The sequence below is a fragment of the Pipra filicauda genome, unplaced genomic scaffold, assembly GCF_003945595.2.
Source record: "Pipra filicauda isolate LSUMZ 115617 unplaced genomic scaffold, ASM394559v2 scaffold512_size417520_pilon, whole genome shotgun sequence".
Lineage (NCBI taxonomy): Eukaryota > Metazoa > Chordata > Aves > Passeriformes > Pipridae > Pipra > Pipra filicauda.
In genome coordinates this window covers 297,508-316,147 of record NW_024104657.1, presented here as the reverse complement: position 1 = coordinate 316,147, position 18,640 = coordinate 297,508, and the positions used below count along the sequence as shown (strand labels likewise).

At 60.8% G+C, this 18,640-nt stretch overlaps 5 protein-coding genes and 1 long non-coding RNA gene across 8 annotated transcripts; 5 read left to right on the top strand and 1 right to left on the bottom strand.

Moving 5' to 3' along the window:
- Positions 1-828: 828 nt before the first annotated feature.
- Positions 829-4,235, top strand: S100A16 (S100 calcium binding protein A16). Of its 3 annotated transcripts, none has more exons than XM_027727273.2 (3): positions 829-859; positions 3,304-3,465; positions 3,570-4,235. In XM_027727273.2, the coding sequence occupies exons 1-3, from the start codon at positions 851-853 to the stop codon at positions 3,732-3,734; spliced, it is 336 nt and encodes a 111-aa protein (XP_027583074.1). In that variant the 5' UTR covers positions 829-850; the 3' UTR covers positions 3,735-4,235. The 3 variants fall into 3 exon arrangements, with proteins under 3 accessions (XP_027583074.1, XP_039242825.1, XP_027583075.1); XM_039386891.1 differs by lacking the exon at positions 829-859 and adding an exon at positions 2,435-2,473; XM_027727274.2 differs by lacking the exon at positions 829-859 and adding an exon at positions 2,620-2,771.
- A 1,918-nt stretch (positions 4,236-6,153) lies between these two features.
- Positions 6,154-6,976, top strand: LOC113991167 (protein S100-A4-like). Its single transcript, XM_027727264.2, has 2 exons — positions 6,154-6,294; positions 6,812-6,976. The coding sequence occupies exons 1-2, from the start codon at positions 6,154-6,156 to the stop codon at positions 6,974-6,976; spliced, it is 306 nt and encodes a 101-aa protein (XP_027583065.1).
- A 1,680-nt stretch (positions 6,977-8,656) lies between these two features.
- LOC113991169 (protein S100-A4-like) lies at positions 8,657-9,687 on the top strand. Its single transcript, XM_027727265.2, has 3 exons — positions 8,657-8,787; positions 9,194-9,347; positions 9,451-9,687. Exons 2-3 carry the CDS (start codon positions 9,210-9,212, stop codon positions 9,613-9,615), a joined length of 303 nt encoding a protein of 100 aa, XP_027583066.1. The 5' UTR covers positions 8,657-8,787; positions 9,194-9,209; the 3' UTR covers positions 9,616-9,687.
- A 2,196-nt stretch (positions 9,688-11,883) lies between these two features.
- On the top strand, positions 11,884-12,738 carry LOC113991160 (protein S100-A9-like). The gene is made up of 3 exons (XM_039386912.1): positions 11,884-11,940; positions 12,066-12,222; positions 12,496-12,738. The coding sequence occupies exons 2-3, from the start codon at positions 12,067-12,069 to the stop codon at positions 12,736-12,738; spliced, it is 399 nt and encodes a 132-aa protein (XP_039242846.1). The 5' UTR covers positions 11,884-11,940; position 12,066.
- A 1,437-nt stretch (positions 12,739-14,175) lies between these two features.
- Positions 14,176-15,533, bottom strand: LOC113991174. Its single transcript, XR_003541856.2, has 2 exons — positions 15,447-15,533; positions 14,176-15,098 (listed from the first exon to the last, which is right to left on the bottom strand). It is a non-coding gene; the product is annotated as an uncharacterized LOC113991174 (long non-coding RNA).
- LOC113991173 (protein S100-A8-like) lies at positions 15,455-16,283 on the top strand. The gene is made up of 2 exons (XM_027727269.2): positions 15,455-15,653; positions 16,000-16,283. Exons 1-2 carry the CDS (start codon positions 15,462-15,464, stop codon positions 16,162-16,164), a joined length of 357 nt encoding a protein of 118 aa, XP_027583070.1. The 5' UTR covers positions 15,455-15,461; the 3' UTR covers positions 16,165-16,283.
- Positions 16,284-18,640: the final 2,357 nt, after the last annotated feature.

Sequence of the window (18,640 nt, the reverse complement as noted above, 5' to 3'; positions counted from 1 at the left end):
GGAGAGCTGGGATGACATGTTTTTTCCGGGATGGGAGTTCCAGAGGTCCTGGGAGCAGGTGGCTCCTGCCTGTAATAAATCACCTCCTGCTTTGCATCTCGAAATCTGCCCTTCCCAATAACGCCCGTATCTGATCTCGGCATCGAATCTGGGAGACACCAGAGGTGCAATTTGCTGGCACAATTAATTATGGATGGGACTTTACAAGCCCAGCTCCCAGCTGGGAAGAGCCTTGTCCATCCCAGTGCATCCAGACATGGCCAAGAGCTGGGCATGGCCCTGCCCGGAGATGGTGCTTGTGCTCCCAGGGCCCCTAGACCCATGTCAGCCCCTTTCACCCACGAGAACAAGTGGTTTTGGTTCAAAAAAATGATGTTCCCTGTCTTGCCAGGCAGATCCAGAGGTGGTTTGGAGCTGGGGGTGTGGTGGGATGAGCTGTGAGATGGAGGAGCCAGGCTTTTGGCTGATGCACAGCTGGATGGGTTTGCAAACCCTGGGATCAGGCTGGAATTCTGTGCCTGGTCAACCACCATGCCATCCATCCAGCGGGGTCTTTTGGGGTGGTCCCCAAACACCTCCCCAGCCACGAACACACAGAGCAGCCCCTGGGAAGGAGCTGAAGCCTCCGCGGGTCCCAGCTCGCACCAACCCGTCCCGGTGTTGCAATCCCAGAGAGCCCTTTCCCAGGTGAGCCCAGGCCTGGGAACGCCCTGGGAACGTCAGGGAGGGGTGGGAGCCTCTTTAAAAACCTGGCTGGGCCTGCGGGATGGGTCCAAGGTGAGCAGAGAACGGGCGACATCAGCTCCCAGCTGCCAAACCGGCGTCAGGTGGACACAGCAGGACCCCCAGAATGAGCCAGGTGAGGCTCCAGCGGGAATTCCAGTTCCCCCGGGATGGGGAAGCCCCTTTTGGGGTGAATATTTAACCAGGAGCAGGCCTGGGATGTGCTGCTGCACGTTGGGTGCTGGAAATCCCCCGAGTCCTTCGGCAGCTCCGCACGCGGGGCCGGGGTGGAGGGGACTGGGGGGATTTGGGGGATCACGGGGGGGATCTGGGATGGGAGGAGGGTGCTCTGCATCTGTCGGCCTCCCTTGTCTCTGGAGAGCCTGACCTGGGGCTGCCAGTGGGGTCTGGCTTCTGGAAAAGGGGGATTTTCCTGTTGTGGTGCTGGGCAGGGGGACAGGGAGTGCTGGGGTTGTGTCCAGCTGCAGGTCCTGGCTCCAGGCAGATGTGACTGTGTGAGGAGGGAGAGGGAGAGAAGGAGAGGGAAAGAAGGAGAGGGAAGGGAGAAGGAGAGGGGAAAGGAGAGGGAGAAGCGACGGGACCGTGGTGGTGGGAGTGGAGCAGCTGGCGAGTCCCATCCTGCTCACGTGGTGCCCAGCTGTGCCAGTGCCCCCGTGTCCCACCCCGGGGACAGTGTTCCCATGTCCCACTGTGGTGACAGTGTCTCCATGTCCCACTGCAGCGTCAGAGTCCCTTCCCGGTCCCCGTATCCCACCCCAGTGGTGTCCCCATGCCCCACTGTGGTGCCAGTGCCCCTGTGTCCCACCCTGCTGCCAGTGTCCCCCTGTCCCACTGTGGTGCCAGTGTCCTTGTGTGCCACCCCACTGCCAGTGCCCCCATGTCCCACCCCACTGCCAGTGCCCCTGTGTCCCACCATGGTACCAGTGTCCCTGTGCCCCACCCTGGTCACGGTGTCCCTGTGCCCCCAGCTGGCCCCGGGGCTCTCCATGGTTGCCGGGCCGGTGCCATGAGTCAGCGGCGGAGCAGCCGCCACGATGCCCTGAGGACAGGCTGGGTGCTGGTGGCAGGGGACTGGTGACACCAAATTGGGGTCCTCAGTGGGTGCAGGGGTGGCAGTGCAAGGGGTGCTCATGCCCTGGTGCTGCTGGATCCCCTCTGTTGGTGATGAATGACCCGGGAGGAGCCAGAATCTCTGGTGAGAGGCTCTCGTGGCCCTGCCAGTGCTGGGACAGCTCCAAGGCCAGAGTGCCGAGAGCCGGGGATGGTCCCCGGTCCCGGAATGACGGAATGACAGAGTGACCCTGGGCCGTGGCAGTGTGGCACAGCAGGGGCTCCCACAGGGAGAGGGATGGCCTGGAAGGACACCTGGGGACAAGGACGAGCCTGGGGCTGAGCCTCCTGTCTCGTGTCACCACCCTGACGTGGCACTGTCCTCGGCCTGGGGCTGAACTGGGGAGGGTCAGGGCAAAGGGAGGGGACAGGAGCCAAGGCTGGGGCATGGGGCAGGTCCTGCCTGTTCCCTGGGCTGCAAACACCCTCTGGAGGTGTCCCCAGAGAGGGGGACAGCGCTGGGCCACCCCTTGGGGCTCCACACAGCCCACCCCGTTGGCTTCCTCCAACACCCATGTGGCCACCGGTGCCACAATGGTCAGTGCTGGAACCCAGGGCTGGTGTAAATCCACCTGGAACAACAGGGAGCAACACACTCCAAGTCCTGGCCACTGACCAGGTAGGAAAGGGCCCCGAGCAGACAAGGTGACGCAGTTCCCGTCCCTGCCTTCCTGGGATGTGGCCGCCGGACCCCGTGACAGGGACCATCCTGTCGGGCCCATCCTGTCGGAGCTTCCTGGCTTGGGGCAGCCTCGGGACGGAGGAGAGAGGACGGAGACCCCGGGCAGGGATCAGGCAGGATTGGACCCCCGGGATTTGGGGGGCAGCCTGGGCTGTGCTTGTGGGGGGCTCGGGTGGGCCCAGCCCTGCCCTGCTGGGCTGTTCCTGGAGCTGTGAAGCAAGAGGAGGGCTGGCTGGTAATTCCTGCCCGTATCCCGCCACAGCTCCCGGCCCCATTCCTGCCTAATGAGCCCTGGGAAGGGCAGCCAGGCCCTGCTCAGCCCCGTGGCCATAATTACCACCCGGCCCACACGCGTGGGGGCGGCTGCCGGGGGGCGGGCGGGGTGGGCACGGGGGGCACCCAGGGGTTTTGGCGTGATCCTGGACCATGTGGGGAGATGAGCACCCAGGCACCACCACCTATTTGCCTCCCCATGGATTCCAGGCTTTCCGTGGCTGATTCCAGGCTGAATCCATGGTTGGTTCCAGGTCAAATCCATGGCTGATTCCAGGCTGAATCCATGGCTGGTTCCAGGCTTCCTATGGATTCCAGGCTGAATCCATGGCTGGCTCCAGGCCGAGTCCATGGCTGATTCCAGGCTGAATCCATGGCTGGTCCCAGGCTGGTTTCACCTGCTGGGAGGCTCGTGCTGACCCCCCCGCTCAGCTCTGAGCTTTGGGCTGCCATGGGGGGGTCCCTCAGCACCGTCCCTGCCCCTGCCCCCTCAGGCAGCGATGTCGCAGTGCACGGAGCTGGAATGGGCCGTCCAGGTGCTGGTGAACAACTTTGACAAGTACTCGAGCCGCTGCTGCTGCTGCAAGAAGCCGCGGCGCATCAGCAAGAAGGATTTCCGCAAGATGCTGAGCCGGGAGCTCAACCACATGCTGACGGTGAGCGCGGGGCGGGCGGGGCCGGGGGGTCCTGCCCCTGCAGCTCCCAGGGGGTCCCTCTGCCCCGCACCCCGGTGTGAGCGGCTCTGCTCCTCCCCCCCCAGGACACCGGGAACCGCCGCGCAGCCGACAAGCTCATCTGCGACCTGGACGAGAACAAGGACGGGCGCATCAGCTTCGACGAGTACTGGACCTTGATAGGCGGCATCGCCAGCCCCATCGCCCAGATCATCCGCCAGCAGGAGCAGAGCATCAAATTCACCAAGTAGCCGCTGCACAGGACCCTCCTGGACCCCCCTGCTTCTCCACGACCCCCCCCGCTTTGTGCCCTCTCCGAGCCCCAGCTCGCCCCGGGCCACCTCGGCTCCCCAGGGCTCTGCCGACCGAGCCGTGCCGGGCTGTGACGGAGGCGGGACGACCCTGTGGGTGGGATTTGGGGACGCGAGGCTCCTCCTCGCCGTGCCTGCCCTGCCCTCCTCCCCTTCCACGAGCCCTGTCGGGCGAGAAGCAAAGGAAGAGGTTTCTCCTCATGTGGGACCCGAGTTCTGCCTGTTCTCAGAGCTCCGCTGGCAGAACCCCCGTCACAGCCGGGACCCCCCTCTCCCCTTGCAGCTCCCCCTCAGAGCGGGGGGTCTTCCTGGGCAAAGGGGGCCTTTCCCCGTGCCCGGGCTGGTGGAGGGAGTATCCCGGCCGGCGCTCGGGGCTCGGCGCGGCCCCCTCGGGTGACACCCCCGTGGTTATTTATTGCGGCAATAAAATCCGGAGGAGCAGCGGGTGACGCTGAGGCTCTGCCTTCCCTGTGCTCCGAGGGGGCGGGGGGGCCGAGGGAGGGGGTCTGCCCTGTCCCCCACCGCCCGCACAGTCACACCCCGGTGACAACGCCCGTCCCGGTCACCGCGGGGCTGACGGAGCACCACGAGGTGTCAGCAGACACCGCGCACTCCCAGCGCCCACCACACCCCAACCCAACGCAACCCTCTGCCTGGGGACAGGGCTGGCGGCCGCTGCCACAGCTCTCCTGGGGGACCCCCTTTGTGTCCCCAAGGGGGTCCCCGGCAGCCCGGAATTACAGCTCCATATTCCAGCGGCTCCGCGGCTGCCCCGACCCCGGAGGGGGTCTCGGGGGACCCCCCTTCCCGTCCTGCATCCCGGCACATTGCAGACCCCCCACCCGGGATGGGGACGGGGCAAAGCTGTGCCGAGACCTCCAGGGACCCCCAAAGACCCCCAGGGACCCCCGTGCTCAGCAGGGTTGGGCTCGTCGCGCTCCGCAACGCCCACGGTGCGGGCAGGGAGCCCGAGCCGCTCCGGCTCTTCCGGGGATTTTCCACTGGGAAGGGACTTGGGCGTGGACCTACGAGCGTGGTGGTTGCCCCCCACTCGCCCCACTCGCACGGCAGGGGCGTGACGGCACCGTGAAACCGCGGCCCCCATCCCCTCCCAGCCAACCCCTCGTTGCTCTCGTTCCGCTGCAGGAACATCTCTGTCCCCTGCCTGTCCCCCTGCCCACGGAGCCCCCTCTGCCCGGCCCCGCAGCTCCGGGGGTCCCCGGAAAACCGGGATTCTCGCCGTGGGAGCGGGGCAGGGCCGCGGCTGAGTCACGGCCGAGGAATCCCCGTGGGGCGAGGGCCGGGCCGTGACTCATCCCGCGGTTTGTGGGGCTGGGCTGGGCCCCGCTCCCGCCGCTCCCATGGAATCCCAGCGATCCAGCCTCGATCCTCGGGGTCCCTCCGGAACGGACCCTCAGCGTGGGGGCAGCCAAACCCCAACACCTCACTTCTAGGTGCAGCAAACGGAAACATTTCAGAATATTCCCCTTTCTTGTGTCCCTTCCCACCCCTGGGAGGGTGTGGGGGGCAGAGAAGGTCTTGCTGCTCCCTAAAACAGGTCCCCCCATGTGTCCAGCTATGGAATCCCAGAGAATCTTGGGTGATCCCTCCTTCTTAAGGGTGGGACACCACACAAACCCCCCTGGCATGGCTGATGCCCCCCTGTGCCCTGGTCCTTGACCTCAGTGACCCTCTGTGCCAAGGACAAGGGGATGAGCTCAGCTTCTGGGTGCTCCTGAAGGACCTGGAGAACGACAAGGACAAGGTGATGGACTGGAAGGGGGACGTGGCTCTCCTAGGGGAGCACAAATCCTGACCCTGTGCCTGGTGCTAAGCAGGTGCTAAAGCTCAGGAACCCACCAGGCAGCACCAAACCCCAGCCCATGGCTCAGATAAATCCATTGTCACCCCCCTGCCCCAAATATTCCCTTGGTTTGGGGTCACCAGGAAGGGATCGCTCAGGACCACCCATGCTGGGGGTGTGAGGGACAGTGCAGTGATGGTTTAGGGGGCACATGGGCTGGTGACCCCACCAGCACCCAAATCCCCCCCCTCTAATGGGATCACACAGCTCGTTAGGCAAAAATGGGGTGCGGGCGAAACCACTCTGGTGGAGCTGCTGGGAAAGCCCGGGGGGGCACAGGGGCAGTGCCACCCCCATGGGGCTATAAATGCCCATCCTGCCCTGGCTGCAGCATCCTGTGTGTCCTCAGGGCTGCTGACCAGGTGAGTCTCTGCTCCTCTTCCTCCCCACACCCCAAACCCTCCCGAGGGCCACGGGGGCTGCAGGGGAACGGCCCGGGCAGGGTGGGGGGCACAGACCCTGAGCCCCTGTCCTGCTGTGCCCCCCAGGCTGGCCATGGCGTGTCCCCTGGAGCAGGCACTGGCTGTGATGGTCACCACCTTCCACAAGTACTCGGGGAAGGAGGGGGACAAGTTCAAGCTCAGCAAGGCCGAGCTCAAGGACCTGCTGAACAAGGAGCTGCCCATCTTCGGGAGCGTAAGTGGCCACAAGGGACATCCCTGGGTGGCCTTTGGAGGTGCCCGGGGAAGGGTGGGAGGTGTTAGAATGGTGGATGCAGCCCAGAGAAGCCTCATGCTCCGGGGAGAGCCCTGGGGAGGAGGAGGAGGAAGGATGAGACCAGGAGGAGCTGAGCTGGAGCAGCCTCAGCCCAAAAGGAAATTTGGCTTTTTTTATGCCCCCAGAAATATTTAGTTTGGCAAAGGAAATCACGCTCTGATTTCCATTTTATAATAATTTTTTTTAACCCCCAACTTCCCCTTCTTTAAAACCTTGTGGTTTAAATTGGGAAGAGGGAGAAGTTTTTTAGCCCAACTTTTCCACATCCCAGAGGCACATTTGGTGCAGCTGCTCCAGCACTGCCCTGTCACAGGTGCAGCTTTCCAGGCCACCTCCTTCCAAAGGCAAAGGGAAAACCCTCCTTCCAGGCAGGGGGAGGGGAGCAGGGCTGGAAGGGCAGGTTGGGGACACCCCAAAACCTCTCATGCCCCACCAGAAACAAATGGATGAGGCGGAATTCAAGCGGCTGGTGAACGACCTGGACCACAACAAGGACAGCGAGGTGGATTTCAAGGAGTACGTGTGTTTCCTGGCCTGCATCACCATGGGCTTCAACGACTTCTTCAAGGATGACCCCAGCAAGCAGCACCGCAGGAAGTGACCCCCCACCCCTGCCCAGAGGGGCTTTCAATAAAAGCTTTCCCCAGTTCTGGGTGTGCTCCAGGGGTTCTGTGCCTGCTGGGTAACGGGCAGAGGGTGATTCATACCTTCCTCCAGCTCCCTGGGATTTTCCATACTCTGATGCAGCCCCAGAAGGCATTTTCTGGAGGAGTCTGAGCAAAACAGTCTGAGCTGCTTGGATGCCCCCCCTGAGCTGTCCTTGCTGGCTCAGGGAGGGACTCAGTGCACTTTGGGGTGAAACAGCTGAGGTTTGAGTGCCCACCGTGGGTTTTAGGCAGGCACGAGCTGCCCTGGGCACCTCGTTGGGTTTGGAGAGAGAAACTGGGGTGGAGGAACTGGACAGAGAGACACGAACCCAGAGCGTGTCCCCAGACCCCTCCAGGAGACCCTCAGCCCTCCTGGGGGTGGGCCCGTGCTGGGGGGCTGCACTGGAGGTCAATCCAACCCCCCTGAGTTCTCCAGGGAGCCCCGGGGCCACAGACAGGCAGGAATTTCCTGGGATGTGACTGGGAGCCACAGGGTTCCCCTTCCTCCTCCTCCCATCGCTGAGGCAGCTCTGGGCAGGTCTGGGCTGGTTTGCAGAAGGTGCAGCAGCTGCTCTTTGGCTTTTCCACAGGAACCATCCCAGATTTAAAAAGCCCTCACAAAGCCTCTGCACCACTCCATGACAGAGCAGACCCCTGGCAGAGCCTGTCCCCAAGGGCCCAGGTCTTCCCTGAGCCCCTCTAGGTCCTTCCTTGAACCCCTCCAGGTCCTTCCTTGAGCCCCTCCAGGTCCTTCCTTGAGCTCTCCAGGTCCTCCCCAGGGCCCCCATGTCCTCGTTGAGCCCTACCAGGTCCTCGCTGAGCCCCTCCAGGTCCTTCCAGCACCCGCCCAGCAGCTCCAAACTTTGCTCTGCCCCTTCCCAGAGTCTTTATGAAGAGCCCCAGGAGCTTCTGCCCCTCCCAGCAACTCACACCAGTTTGCACTGATGAGGGGAGGAGGTTCAGGCTGGGGGTTTCTCCTGCCAAAATGTAAAGAAACCGCCGACCTGGGGAGATGTCAGGGGGTGTCTGGGGAGCTTTCACATCCCACTGAGCTTTGGAGCAGCCTGGAGCTTCATCCCCTGCTTTTCTGTCTCTGTTCCCCACAGCAGCAGGTCCCCTGTGAGGGGGCTGGGGGGGCACTCGAGGGCTTTGTCAGCCCTCAGCCCACGTCTGGGGGGTTGGAAACTGCCGGTTCCTGGTGTTCTCCACAGCTCCTGACACGTGCCTGGGCCACGCAGGCACCGAAATAGCACCGGGTTACACAACGGGGCGTTGTGATGCTGCCCTCGGAGCCAGGAAACAAAATCGCTGCCAGGAGAGTCAAAAACAGACAGAAAAACTCTCAGCACAACCCCCCCCCCCCATGGACAGACCCTGCTGGGCTCCAGAATCCCTCAGGATGCTGCCAAAACCCTTGCGTGTGGCCCCACCTGCCCGCGCTGGCACAGGTGGGATGCGGTGCCCGCCGCTCATCCCGTGTGCCCAGGGATTCTCCTGGACCGGGAGGTCCCTGCCCAGCCCCAGGGGCACGTTTTGTTCTTTCTAACCCCAACCAACCCCCAGGAGCAGGAAAACTGGGGGGGGAGGGGGGCAGGCAGGGCTGCTCCCGGGCTTTCCTCTCCTCCTTTTCCAGCGGGCGCTGGATCGTTGGTTCCTCCCCGCCCGGGGCCGAGGGAGGTGGCCCAGGCGGGGCTATAAATCCCGTGGCCCGGCTCCGTCTCCTCTCCCGCCCTTCCCGTCCTCCGCTGTTCCCTTTGAGCTTTCGGTGAGTTGAATTTTCCCCGCGATTCCCCATCCAGCTGCTCTCCAGATGTTGCCGGTGGCGCATCCCACAGCGGGGTCCCCTGGCAGAGGTTTTCCCTCGGGGATGAGAGGGAGGTTCCTGCTGGGGGAGCCGAGTTCCAAGGCTGGATTTCACCTCCGAGGGCTGGAAAAGCACCTGAGCCCCTCCCCTGCCTGGCCTGGGTGGGAAGGGGCTGTGGCCCCCCCTTTTCCCCTCTGACACGGCCTTTTTGGGGGTTCTCCAACCTGGCTGGAAGCTGGAAATAGGGAGGGAACGGTGCATCCCAGTGTGTGCCCAGGAATGGGGCACTGGTCTGGGGGTGGGAGATGCTGTTGCCCCCCAGCACGGGGGAGGCCCAAACTCTGCTCTCAGCTGTTTGTCTCTCCAGGTCTCCCGGTGTCCCCATGGCGAGTCCCCTGGAGCAGGCGCTGGCCGTGATGGTCACCACCTTCCACAAGTACTCTGGGAAGGAGGGGGACAAGTACAAGCTCAGCAAGGCCGAGCTCAAGGAGATGCTCCTGAAGGAGCTGCCGAGCTTCAGTGTGAGTGGAGGGCAGCAGGTGCCACGTCCAGGGGCAATTCCAGGATTGGGAATGTGGCCCTGGATGCGAACCCCGATTTTAACCCCGTTTTTCCCCCGTGCAGAAACAAACCAGCGAGGCCAGTTTACAGCAGCTCATGAGCAACCTGGACTGCAACAGCGACAGCGAGGTGGACTTCCAGGAGTACGTGACCTTCCTGGCCTGCATGGCCATGATGTGCAACGACTTCTTCCAGGACCTCCCGGACAAGATGCCGCGCAGGAAATGAGCGGGGAGCACCTTCCCCGGGCCCTTCCCCTGTCCTCCTGATGCCATTTCAATAAATAGCGATTTCAACCAAGTCCCTGCTCCCTTTGCCACGGAGGTCTCGTGCCCCAGGGATGGGGTGTTGTGGCCGTGGGCGAGACCCCGATTCTCTCCCTCGGGCGGGTTGCAGGGACGGGATGAGGAGTGGGAACGAGGGAGGTCCCAGAGTGGATTCTGCTCTGCCTTGGTGTGGACACCGCGTTCCCTGAGCCCTCGGGAACCGCCCGCGAGCCGAGCCCTGGCAGCCGCTCGGGATGAGTCAGCGGCGGGCTCTGAACGCCCCGCAGCCCGAGAGCTGTTCACGGCCGCACAGAGCGAGGCGGGAGGTTTCCCAGGGATTAGCGGCTCCGGGAGCGGCAACAAAGGCTGAACGACTCTTTTTTAGCCGTAACTGCGAAGCTCAGGCAGAGTCAGCGTCTGACCCCCCCCCGGGGGCAGGACCCGCCGCACTGGGCTGTCACGCAGGACCCTCGTCCCTTCCCCTCCCCAGTAAATCCTGAGCGGGGTTTCAGCCGCGTTCCTGCTCGGGGTGGGGTTGTGGAGCCACTTCCTTGTGCACCCAGCCAGCCCTCCTGGGCTGCCACAGGGCACACTCAGCCCAGGGCTATAAACTGTGGGAGCAGCCCCGGCCCCGCTCTGAGCTCGTCCTTCTCATGGTTCTACATCTCCTTTCCTCCCCCTGATCCCCTTTTCCCCCCAGTGAAGAGCTTTGGCCATCTGGGCTTGTGTGCTGGGCTCCAGATGTGCGACTTACCCCTTCCAGATGTGGGTGTCCCCTCCTCCACCCTGCTGGGAGCCTTCATGGGTCACCTCGGGCTGTGCCAGAAGCACTGCAGATGCCACAAAGGCTTTGGTTTGTCCAGCCTGGGCTTTGCCCCCCCCTTGGATGGCCCCGGGGTTGTGTGTGGGGGTGGCCAGGAGCCACCACAAAATGTAGAGCTGGGGGGGCTTATCCTGGAGAAAAGGAGGCTCAGGGGGGACCTTCTGGCTCTGGAATTCCCTGACAGGAGGGGGGAGCCGGGGGGGGGTCGGGCTCTGCTCCCAGGGAACAAGGGACAGGAGGAGGGGGAACGGCCTCAAGCTGTGCCAGGGGAGGGTCAGGTTGGCCATGAGGAGGAATTTCCCCCTGGAAAGGGTGTTCAGGCCTTGGCAGGGGCTGCCCAGGGAGGTGGGGGAGTGCCCAGCCCTGGAGGTGCCCAGGGCAGGACTGGCCGTGGCACTGAGTGCTCTGGGCTGGGGCCAAGGTGGGGATGGGGCACGTGGGTCCCCTTCCTGGCCCATTTCCATCAGAAAACCTGTCCCTTTGTTTCCCTCTTTTGCAATTGAGGATTCTTTGGCTGCTGGTTCCGGGATTAAGAGGCTGACAGGGAGATGTTTCACCACCACTGTCCTTCCCGTTCCCCAAAAGCCTCCAGGGCCAGGCAGGGGCTGGATTTGGGATGAGGGGCTCCCCACCAGCCCCCTCAAGTCACGCAGGGTTGGGCAGTGGGAACACCAGGGGGTCTCCCACATGTGGCAGCATCCCCCCAACACCGAGGGGCACAGCTGGGAGTCGGGAGGGTTTGCCAATGCCCTCAATTGTCATCGGGTAGCAATTAGAGCTGCTGGGAAGTGCCACCTCCTCAGACCAGCTGGAAGGTTTCCCACACACTGGCATGCCTGGATTTGTACCCAGGATTGACTCCATGGAAGTCTATGGACAAGTGATGCAGGGAGAATGCTCTCATGAGTTTGGAGAGGTGGATGGGGGGGGAATGTGTTGGCCAACACCAGCAGCACGTTGAGAGGGGCCACCAAACCTCCATCCAGACTCAACAACGACGGGGCAAATGCAATGATGAACCTCATCTCCCATTGGGTAAGCCCAGTGTTATCCCACTGGAGACCCTCACAGGTGTGATCCAGACAAATTTGTCTCCCATCATCTCCCCAGACCCCCCAAACTCTGCAGGAATGTTCCAATGCTGCATCATCACTGACCCCCGGTGATGGCTCCTCACAAATGTCAGTTTTGGTGTTTCCTTGTTTTGTCCTGATGAGTTTGGGGCGTCCCCTCCCTCGTTAACAGGGAGAGCAGCCAGTTCCTGGAGCCGAGAAGTCACCACCTGGGCGTGCTGAGCAGCCTTGCACAATTCCCAGGGTTGCTGCCCCGGAGGAGATTTGAGGGTGTCACAAATCGTAGCTCAGGGAGAGTATAAAAGAGGCGTCGTCTCCTCTGCAGCATCACTTGCTCCTGCTCTCTCTGCTCCTCCTGTGCACCGTCTGCAGAGCCCAGAACTCCTCCAAGGTGAGTAGGTTCTTCCAAAGGGTGCCTTTGTGGTGCCAGAACTGTCATCGGGATGGGCCAGGAGAGAGGCCAGTCCTCCTCCTCTGACCCGCTTTGATGTTTTGCTGTGTGTCCCTTCCCAGCAGGATGAAAACCGACCTGGAGCTGGCCCTGGAGTGTGCTGTGAACGTCTACCACCAGTATGCTGTGCTGAACCGCCCCATCGACGACTACCTGAGCAAGACCGAGTTCTCCAAGCTGCTGAAGGAGACGGCCAAGCCCTTCCTGAATGACACCAAGCCGGTAAGGTCATGGAATCATGGAAGGGGTGGGTGGGAAGGGACCTCAAAGATCACCCCATTCCACCCCCTGCCATGGGGACACCTCCTGCTAGACCAGGTTGCTCCAACCTGGCCTTGGACACTTCCAGGAATGGAAGAGCCGAGCGTTGTGGGAATGGTGCCCTCCTTGGGGCTGGGGCTTCCCAAAGGGAAGAAGGGTTTTTCTGGGGTTCAGTCCTTCCAGCTGAGGGCTGGCAGGGTGAGCCTGAGCCCTGTTCTGTCTGTCCTGCTGCAGCCCAACACGAGCACCGACGACTACATCAACCAGCTCTTCACCAAAGCCGACGGGAACCACGACGGGCGCCTCAAGTTCACCGAGTTCATGACCACGCTCAGCCTGGTGGCCATCAATGCCCATGACAGGTCCCACAAGGGCCCTGGTGGGGACCATGACCATGGGCATGACCACGGGCACGACCACGGGCACGACCACGGGCACGACCACGGGCACGACCACGGCCGCCGTCCCCGGAACTGAAGCGTCTCCCGGGGTGTCTGTGCCCACGGGGCTCTGCTTTCCCAGCACCAGCATCCCTTCCCTGGAACCAAAGCCTTGTCAGCTGCTTCTGCCTGTGGCATTGAAATAAAATCCTTTACTTTGAGCACCAAATGCATCTTGTTACGTGTTCTGGGGGCTCCGGGGGTGGGTGGGATTCCAGATTCTCACCCAACCCATGGCTGGGGGGGTTAAACACAGATTGAGCTGGAGGAGCAACGGGAGGGGAAGGTGGCACAGGGGGATCTTGCTCTGGGCAGAGTGGGGAGTCCCCACCGAGCAAAACAGGCTGTGTGAGCTCCTGAAGGGGGTCAGATCCCAGTGTGCTCCCGCTCTCAGTGGGTGGTTGGTCCCAGCATCCTCTACCTCAGCAGACAGTGAGTGTGTCCTTGGTAGGAGCAGCTGGAGCACTCCCAGCCCTGCTTCTCCCAGTCCTCTTTGGATCAGCTCCAGGACACAACAGGGGGGAAGCACCAGAGCATTCCTAGCCCTTCTTCTCCCAGTCCCTTTTTGGATCGTCTCCAGGACATGCCAGGGGTGAAGCACAGGAACATCCCTAGCCCTGCTTCTCCCAAATCCCCTTTGGACCAGCTCCAGGACATGCCAGGGGTGAAGCACAGCGGGGGGGTCCTTCCCCAGGTCTCTGCTGAGCCCCAGCCCTGGAGTTGGAGGTGTCACATCCTGGGGGTGCCTGTGATGCTTTTGCAACCCCCAAAGCAACCAGCTGGCCCCAGCCCAGCAGAGAACGAGGCCGAGGTGCTCCAGGAGCTCCAGGGGGCTGATGTGGGGCAGCTCCGTGGCGGGAGCTGCTCGGAGGTGCCGCCCTGGTCACACACAGTGGTGACTCTGCACAATGAAATTGGGGGGTTTTATAGGGTGGGACGACAGCCCCCCGAGTCCTGGCACTTCTAAAGGTCACCGTGGGCTCCTGGGGGGCAGAAACAGGAGTGACAAAGAGCTCCTGACTGTGCTGGTGACTGTGCACTGAGGGGGAAACCCTCAGGCTCAGGAGGATCCGAATTTCCAATATCAGCCGAAACCAGGAGCCCGTCCCACGTGAAACCCAACCATTGTGAGGGCACTTGCACCCCGTGACACAGATCACTGCTGTCAGGCTCCACGAGGGATTTGGGGAGCAGCCCTTGTCCCCTGGAGGCAGATGCCACTCACTGTCCTGCCAGGGCACCCTAGTGGCACTTGGGCATCGCTCCCCTTGCAGGCCTGGGCACCGTGAGCTGCCCCCCCACAGGTTTTGGGGAACAAAAAGGAGGAAAAACAGGAATTCAGGGCCCAGATGTCACATGTAGGGGCTACACAAGAGCTCCAAACCCTGCCCAAGGCTTTCCCTGTTGGCTGAGGAATGAGGATGCAATTTGGGACTGCTGACAGTCCCTAATGAGCGGAGCCGGAACACAAAAAGAGCAATAATGTGAGTCAGGGATACGGGAATAAAACTCATGCAACAGTTCCTGCCACTGCCGCCGGGCCACACGAGGAGCATCCTCAAACAGGACTGGTTACCCTCTTGTTCTGCTGGTCCTCTCCTCTTCCTGGTATCTATTGTCTTGGTTTAAATCTTCTGAGAGTCTCCTCATTCTTCTGGGCAGGTGACACAGAGGTGACAGTTGCAAAACATTTGGTGGCTCATCCACCAGCCTGTGGAGACCTTGAGCTCGGCTTTTCCTCTGGTTTTATGCCCAGTTTCCTCCAGAAAATTCCTGGAGCGAGAGGAAAGGTCTGGTGTGGGTGACGTGAAGATAGAGAGGAATGGAAAATACTCTGGAAAACAAGTTTTGAAAGGCAGATGCTGCTTCATGCAAAACAGCCCGACTTTCTCCCCCACCAGTCTGAAAACGTGTGAATTTTTGGCACGTTGCAAAACTTGCCCAGTTCTGGCAACTTGTGCCAAGGTGTGACCACACACCCGGCGTGGGTCCCCTCCTGCTGCACGTGGGGCCTGGCAGAGGTGACAGCCGGGGCAAGGACGGCGTTTCCAAAGCCCGGTGGGTGCAACCAGGAACTGCCTGAGGAGGAACGAGCCGGGAGGGGCTCGGGAAGGGCCCACCCGGCAATTTCCAGGAGCGGGAAAGGCGAACTCAAGCCGCTGCTTGTGGCAGGTGTGTCACCAGCTGTGGCGAAACCGCCCCTCAGCCGGGGATAAAAGGGCTGCCCGGGCTCCGGGAGCACAGAAGGGACCTGCTCTCTGCACACCCTCCTCGAGACCAGGGTGAGTGGGACCGGGAGGGCCTCCAAGGGACACGGTGAGGGAGACGCAGTTTTGGACGTGGACTCGGTCCAGCGGGGTGGTTTCTGCTCAGGGCAGGGGAGGAGGCTGGTTTGGGCTGCAAAACAAGGATAAATTCTTGCATTATATGGAATATATATAATATATAATGCATGTGTTTTATTACAATATATATATGTGATAATATATGTTATATATTATATATATTAAAATAACATAATATAGGTATAATTTGGCATAATATATAATATAACATAATATATATAATGTATTATATATTATATAGTATATATTATATATAGAAATAACACAATATATATTTTGGTATTACATATAAAATAGAACACAGTCTCTGGGGCCGGGCAGGGGCAGCTCCCCCTCCCTGGGGTGCCTGATTTTGAGCCCATTTCACAGCTTTGAGGTGTTTCCCAGTTTCTGCAGGTACCTCCTGAGCTCAGCCATGTCTGCCAGCACCCACAGCCACGCCGAGAGCCGGCAGTTCCCTGGGAATTGCACCCTGGAGAGGGCCCTGAAGACCATCGTGGACGTTTTTCACCGTTACAGCGTCCGGCAGGGAGAGCTCGACCTCCTCAGCTTCAACGACTTCAAAACGCTGATCACTGAGCAGGCCCCCACCTTCCTGCAGGCCTGTGTGAGTGCCAGAGGGGCTCCCTGGGGGAGCATTCCCTCGGGATGTGCCGGGGGACGAGGCTGAGGTGGCTCTGAGGGAATGGGGAGCGGGTCCCACCATGGCAGTGGTTCACTGTGGTCAGACTTGTGGGGCCACCTGAGCTCTCTCCTCCAGCCAGAGGGACTCGGGACAAGTGTCCATTTAGGGCTTAATTAGGGGCTAATTGCACTGTAGGAGAGGGTCATGATGTCCTGCAGATCCAGACACATCCCGGGGCATGGAAGGACCCAGCTGGCTCTGTCTCCACTGGTGGATTCAGAGCCAGGGGAGGGGATGCACTAAAACCTCTCCTGTCCCCCAATTCCAGGGCAGGAACCAACGTGGTTACTTGGACAAGATCTTCAAGGAGACTGACCTCAACAAGGACAAGGAGCTGTCCTTCGAGGAGTTCAGCATCGTCCTGGCCAAGGTGGCTGACGACGCCCATCGCATCAGCCACGGCTCCGACCGCTGCGGGCCCGACCAGGACTGAGCCTCAGCTCCCCCCATGGAACACCGGGAGCGGGCTGCTTTAGGAACGGGGCTCTGGGTGCTCTCTGCCTGCTGGGATCCCTCACGCCTGTGAGACAATAAAGCATCACTTGAAATCCACCGAGTCCTTCCCGTGCCAACAATTCCTTCCGCATCCCACGGCTGGGGGGGAGGGTGGGCACTGGTCCTGGGGGATAACCCAGGGGGTGACAAGCCCTGCTCTTCCCTCTGCCCACATCAGCCCTTAAAAGTGTGTTTTGAAAGAGTTTTGCAACCCTTGCCAAGCTCGGGGTGCCCTGCCAGGGCTCAGCTCCTCAGGGCACAACCAACCCTGGGCACCTGGAAACACATCCTGAGTTCCCCAGACCCTCTCAGTTCCTCCAGTGAGCAGATCCTTGCCTGACCCTGCCGGCCTTGGGGACGGGGTTGTAGGTGGACAGGGGGCTGTGCAAGTCCTGTGCGAGGGGGGCTGCAGAGCCAGCAGAAAGTTGTGCCAGGACATGTTCCTGGGACCCTCAGCACTGCCCGGGCTCCCCGGTCACCCCAGGTCACAACCAAACATGCAGAGGCTCATTCCTCTTGCCTGTGGGCACATCCAAGGATCCAGCCACTATCCCACCTTGGAAACCTCTCCCACACCCTTGTTCTTCCCCACCTCCAGGGTGATAAAGTGACCAAAAGGGGGGTTTCCTGATATTGCTACAAAATTCTGCAATGCCGGGGATGGTCCCGGACACCCTGTTGTGAAACAGCCCAGACCTTCTCCAGACCTTCTGAGCATCAGAACACCCCTGTTGTGAAATGCAGAGCACCCCCAGTGAGGGCTGGAGCCCGGGGGGGCTGTTGTATCACAGAATCATTCCCAGAATCACTGAGGATGGAAAAGCTCTCCAAGGTCATCAAGTCCCACCTTTGACCATCTCCCAGAGCACTCAGTGCCACATCCAGTCCTTCCCTGGGCACCTCCAGGGCTGGGGACTCCACCACCTCCCTGGGCAGCCCCTTCCAAGGCCTCACCACCCCTTCCAGGAAGAAATTCTCCCTGAAAAGCAGTTTGTAGACCAAGGCTGCACCTCTGAGCAGCTCCCTGCACGGTGCTGCCCCACATCAGCTCCTCTGGAGCTCCTGGAACTCGCCCCAGGCCTGTCCATGGCCCTGTTTTGGCCTCCACTTTGTGTCTGAGACCAACACAATGCTTGGCAGGTTAAACAAACCCCAAAACGAGTCTGCTGAGTCAGCAGGCAGCGCTTTTTGATGAAGAAACACTGGAAAGTCTCGTTTTGCTCCCAAACTTGGCAGCTCCGAAGCCAAAGCGCCTGCGCTGGGTCTGTGCCACGCTGAGAGACAACAACAACAAAAGCCACAGAGTGAGGACAGAGTCCCAAAATGTGCAAAAAAAATAAACACCTTTCAGCCAGACCTGGTCTGTACAGCTCAGAGCACACCTGGGGTGGGGACAATCCACCCCTGGAGGTGAAATGGAGCTCCTGGAGCCCTGCCAGGCCAGGCACACGCCCTGGATTATGTGTCTGTCACGGAAAGACATTTGCTGCAGGCAGGGGATGGTCCCTCAGTGCCACCTCTGTGCCCGTGTCACACGGGCAGCCCTGGCACTGCTGCCAGGCCTGTGCTTGTGGCACTCGCTGCTCTGGGTGGAGACAGATGGGTCAAAGGTTGGATCTGATGATCTTGGGGGGCTTTTCCAACGTAACAAAGCACTGGGACCCTTCGGGGTGCCCCAGCTCTGCAGGGATGGGGACACTCACTGGAGAAGGGCAGGAATGATGGTGTGGGTGCCCTGTGGCACCAGAAGACACCCCTATGAATGGGCAAAACCAGGTGAAGTGGAAGAATCCCAAGGGAACGGACTTTTGGCAAGAGTTGGTGGAGAATTGATCACGATTTTCCCACATTTCCTCATTTCCCACATGCTGGGAAGGAGGGAACAGGGTGAGGGCAAAGTTCACAGCTCAAACCTCAACCAGGTGAAGGGGACCCACCTGAGGGGACATTTCCATGCCCTGCCCACCCCCTGCCACCCCAGTGGAGTCTGTGACACCCCGACCTTGCGGGAAAAGCCACAGAGACCCTTTTTAAGGAACTGCCCCCGAGCCTTAAGCAATGCCCAGTGTGTCATGAGCATGGACTGGAACTGGATGAAACAGGGACATTTCACAACCTTTCATGGTCAGGGTATAAGAGACCCCTCGCTTGGGACCTGCCCCACACCAGCCCCAGGGGATCTCACTCGGCTGCCAAGATGAGCAAGGTAAGTCCAATGTGCATTTAAGGTCTCTTTTCCAGGTGCTGGTTGGGCCACCAGAGGTGTGAAGACCCTCAGGGAGCATCTCATCATGACCTGCCATCGGTTGCTGGCAGAGCACAACCAGTTCCACTCAGGCTCATCCCACAGGGATGTTTTCTCCTGGAGGAGGTTCCCCCCTGGCACGTTCTGACCACCAAAGGGGCTCCAGGAC

Coding starts and splice junctions, on each gene's coding strand:
- S100A16 (XM_027727273.2), top strand. Junction 3,466..3,569: donor AGCTCAACCACATGCTGACG/GTGAGCGCGGGG, acceptor CTCCCCCCCCAG/GACACCGGGAACCGCCGCGC.
- LOC113991167 (XM_027727264.2), top strand. CDS start 6,154: ATGGCGTGTCCCCTGGAGCAGGCACTGGCTGTGATGGTCACCACCTTC. Junction 6,295..6,811: donor AGCTGCCCATCTTCGGGAGC/GTAAGTGGCCAC, acceptor ATGCCCCACCAG/AAACAAATGGATGAGGCGGA.
- LOC113991169 (XM_027727265.2), top strand. CDS start 9,210: ATGGCGAGTCCCCTGGAGCAGGCGCTGGCCGTGATGGTCACCACCTTC. Junction 9,348..9,450: donor AGGAGCTGCCGAGCTTCAGT/GTGAGTGGAGGG, acceptor TCCCCCGTGCAG/AAACAAACCAGCGAGGCCAG.
- LOC113991160 (XM_039386912.1), top strand. CDS start 12,067: ATGAAAACCGACCTGGAGCTGGCCCTGGAGTGTGCTGTGAACGTCTAC. Junction 12,223..12,495: donor TCCTGAATGACACCAAGCCG/GTAAGGTCATGG, acceptor GTCCTGCTGCAG/CCCAACACGAGCACCGACGA.
- LOC113991173 (XM_027727269.2), top strand. CDS start 15,462: ATGTCTGCCAGCACCCACAGCCACGCCGAGAGCCGGCAGTTCCCTGGG. Junction 15,654..15,999: donor CCACCTTCCTGCAGGCCTGT/GTGAGTGCCAGA, acceptor CCCCAATTCCAG/GGCAGGAACCAACGTGGTTA.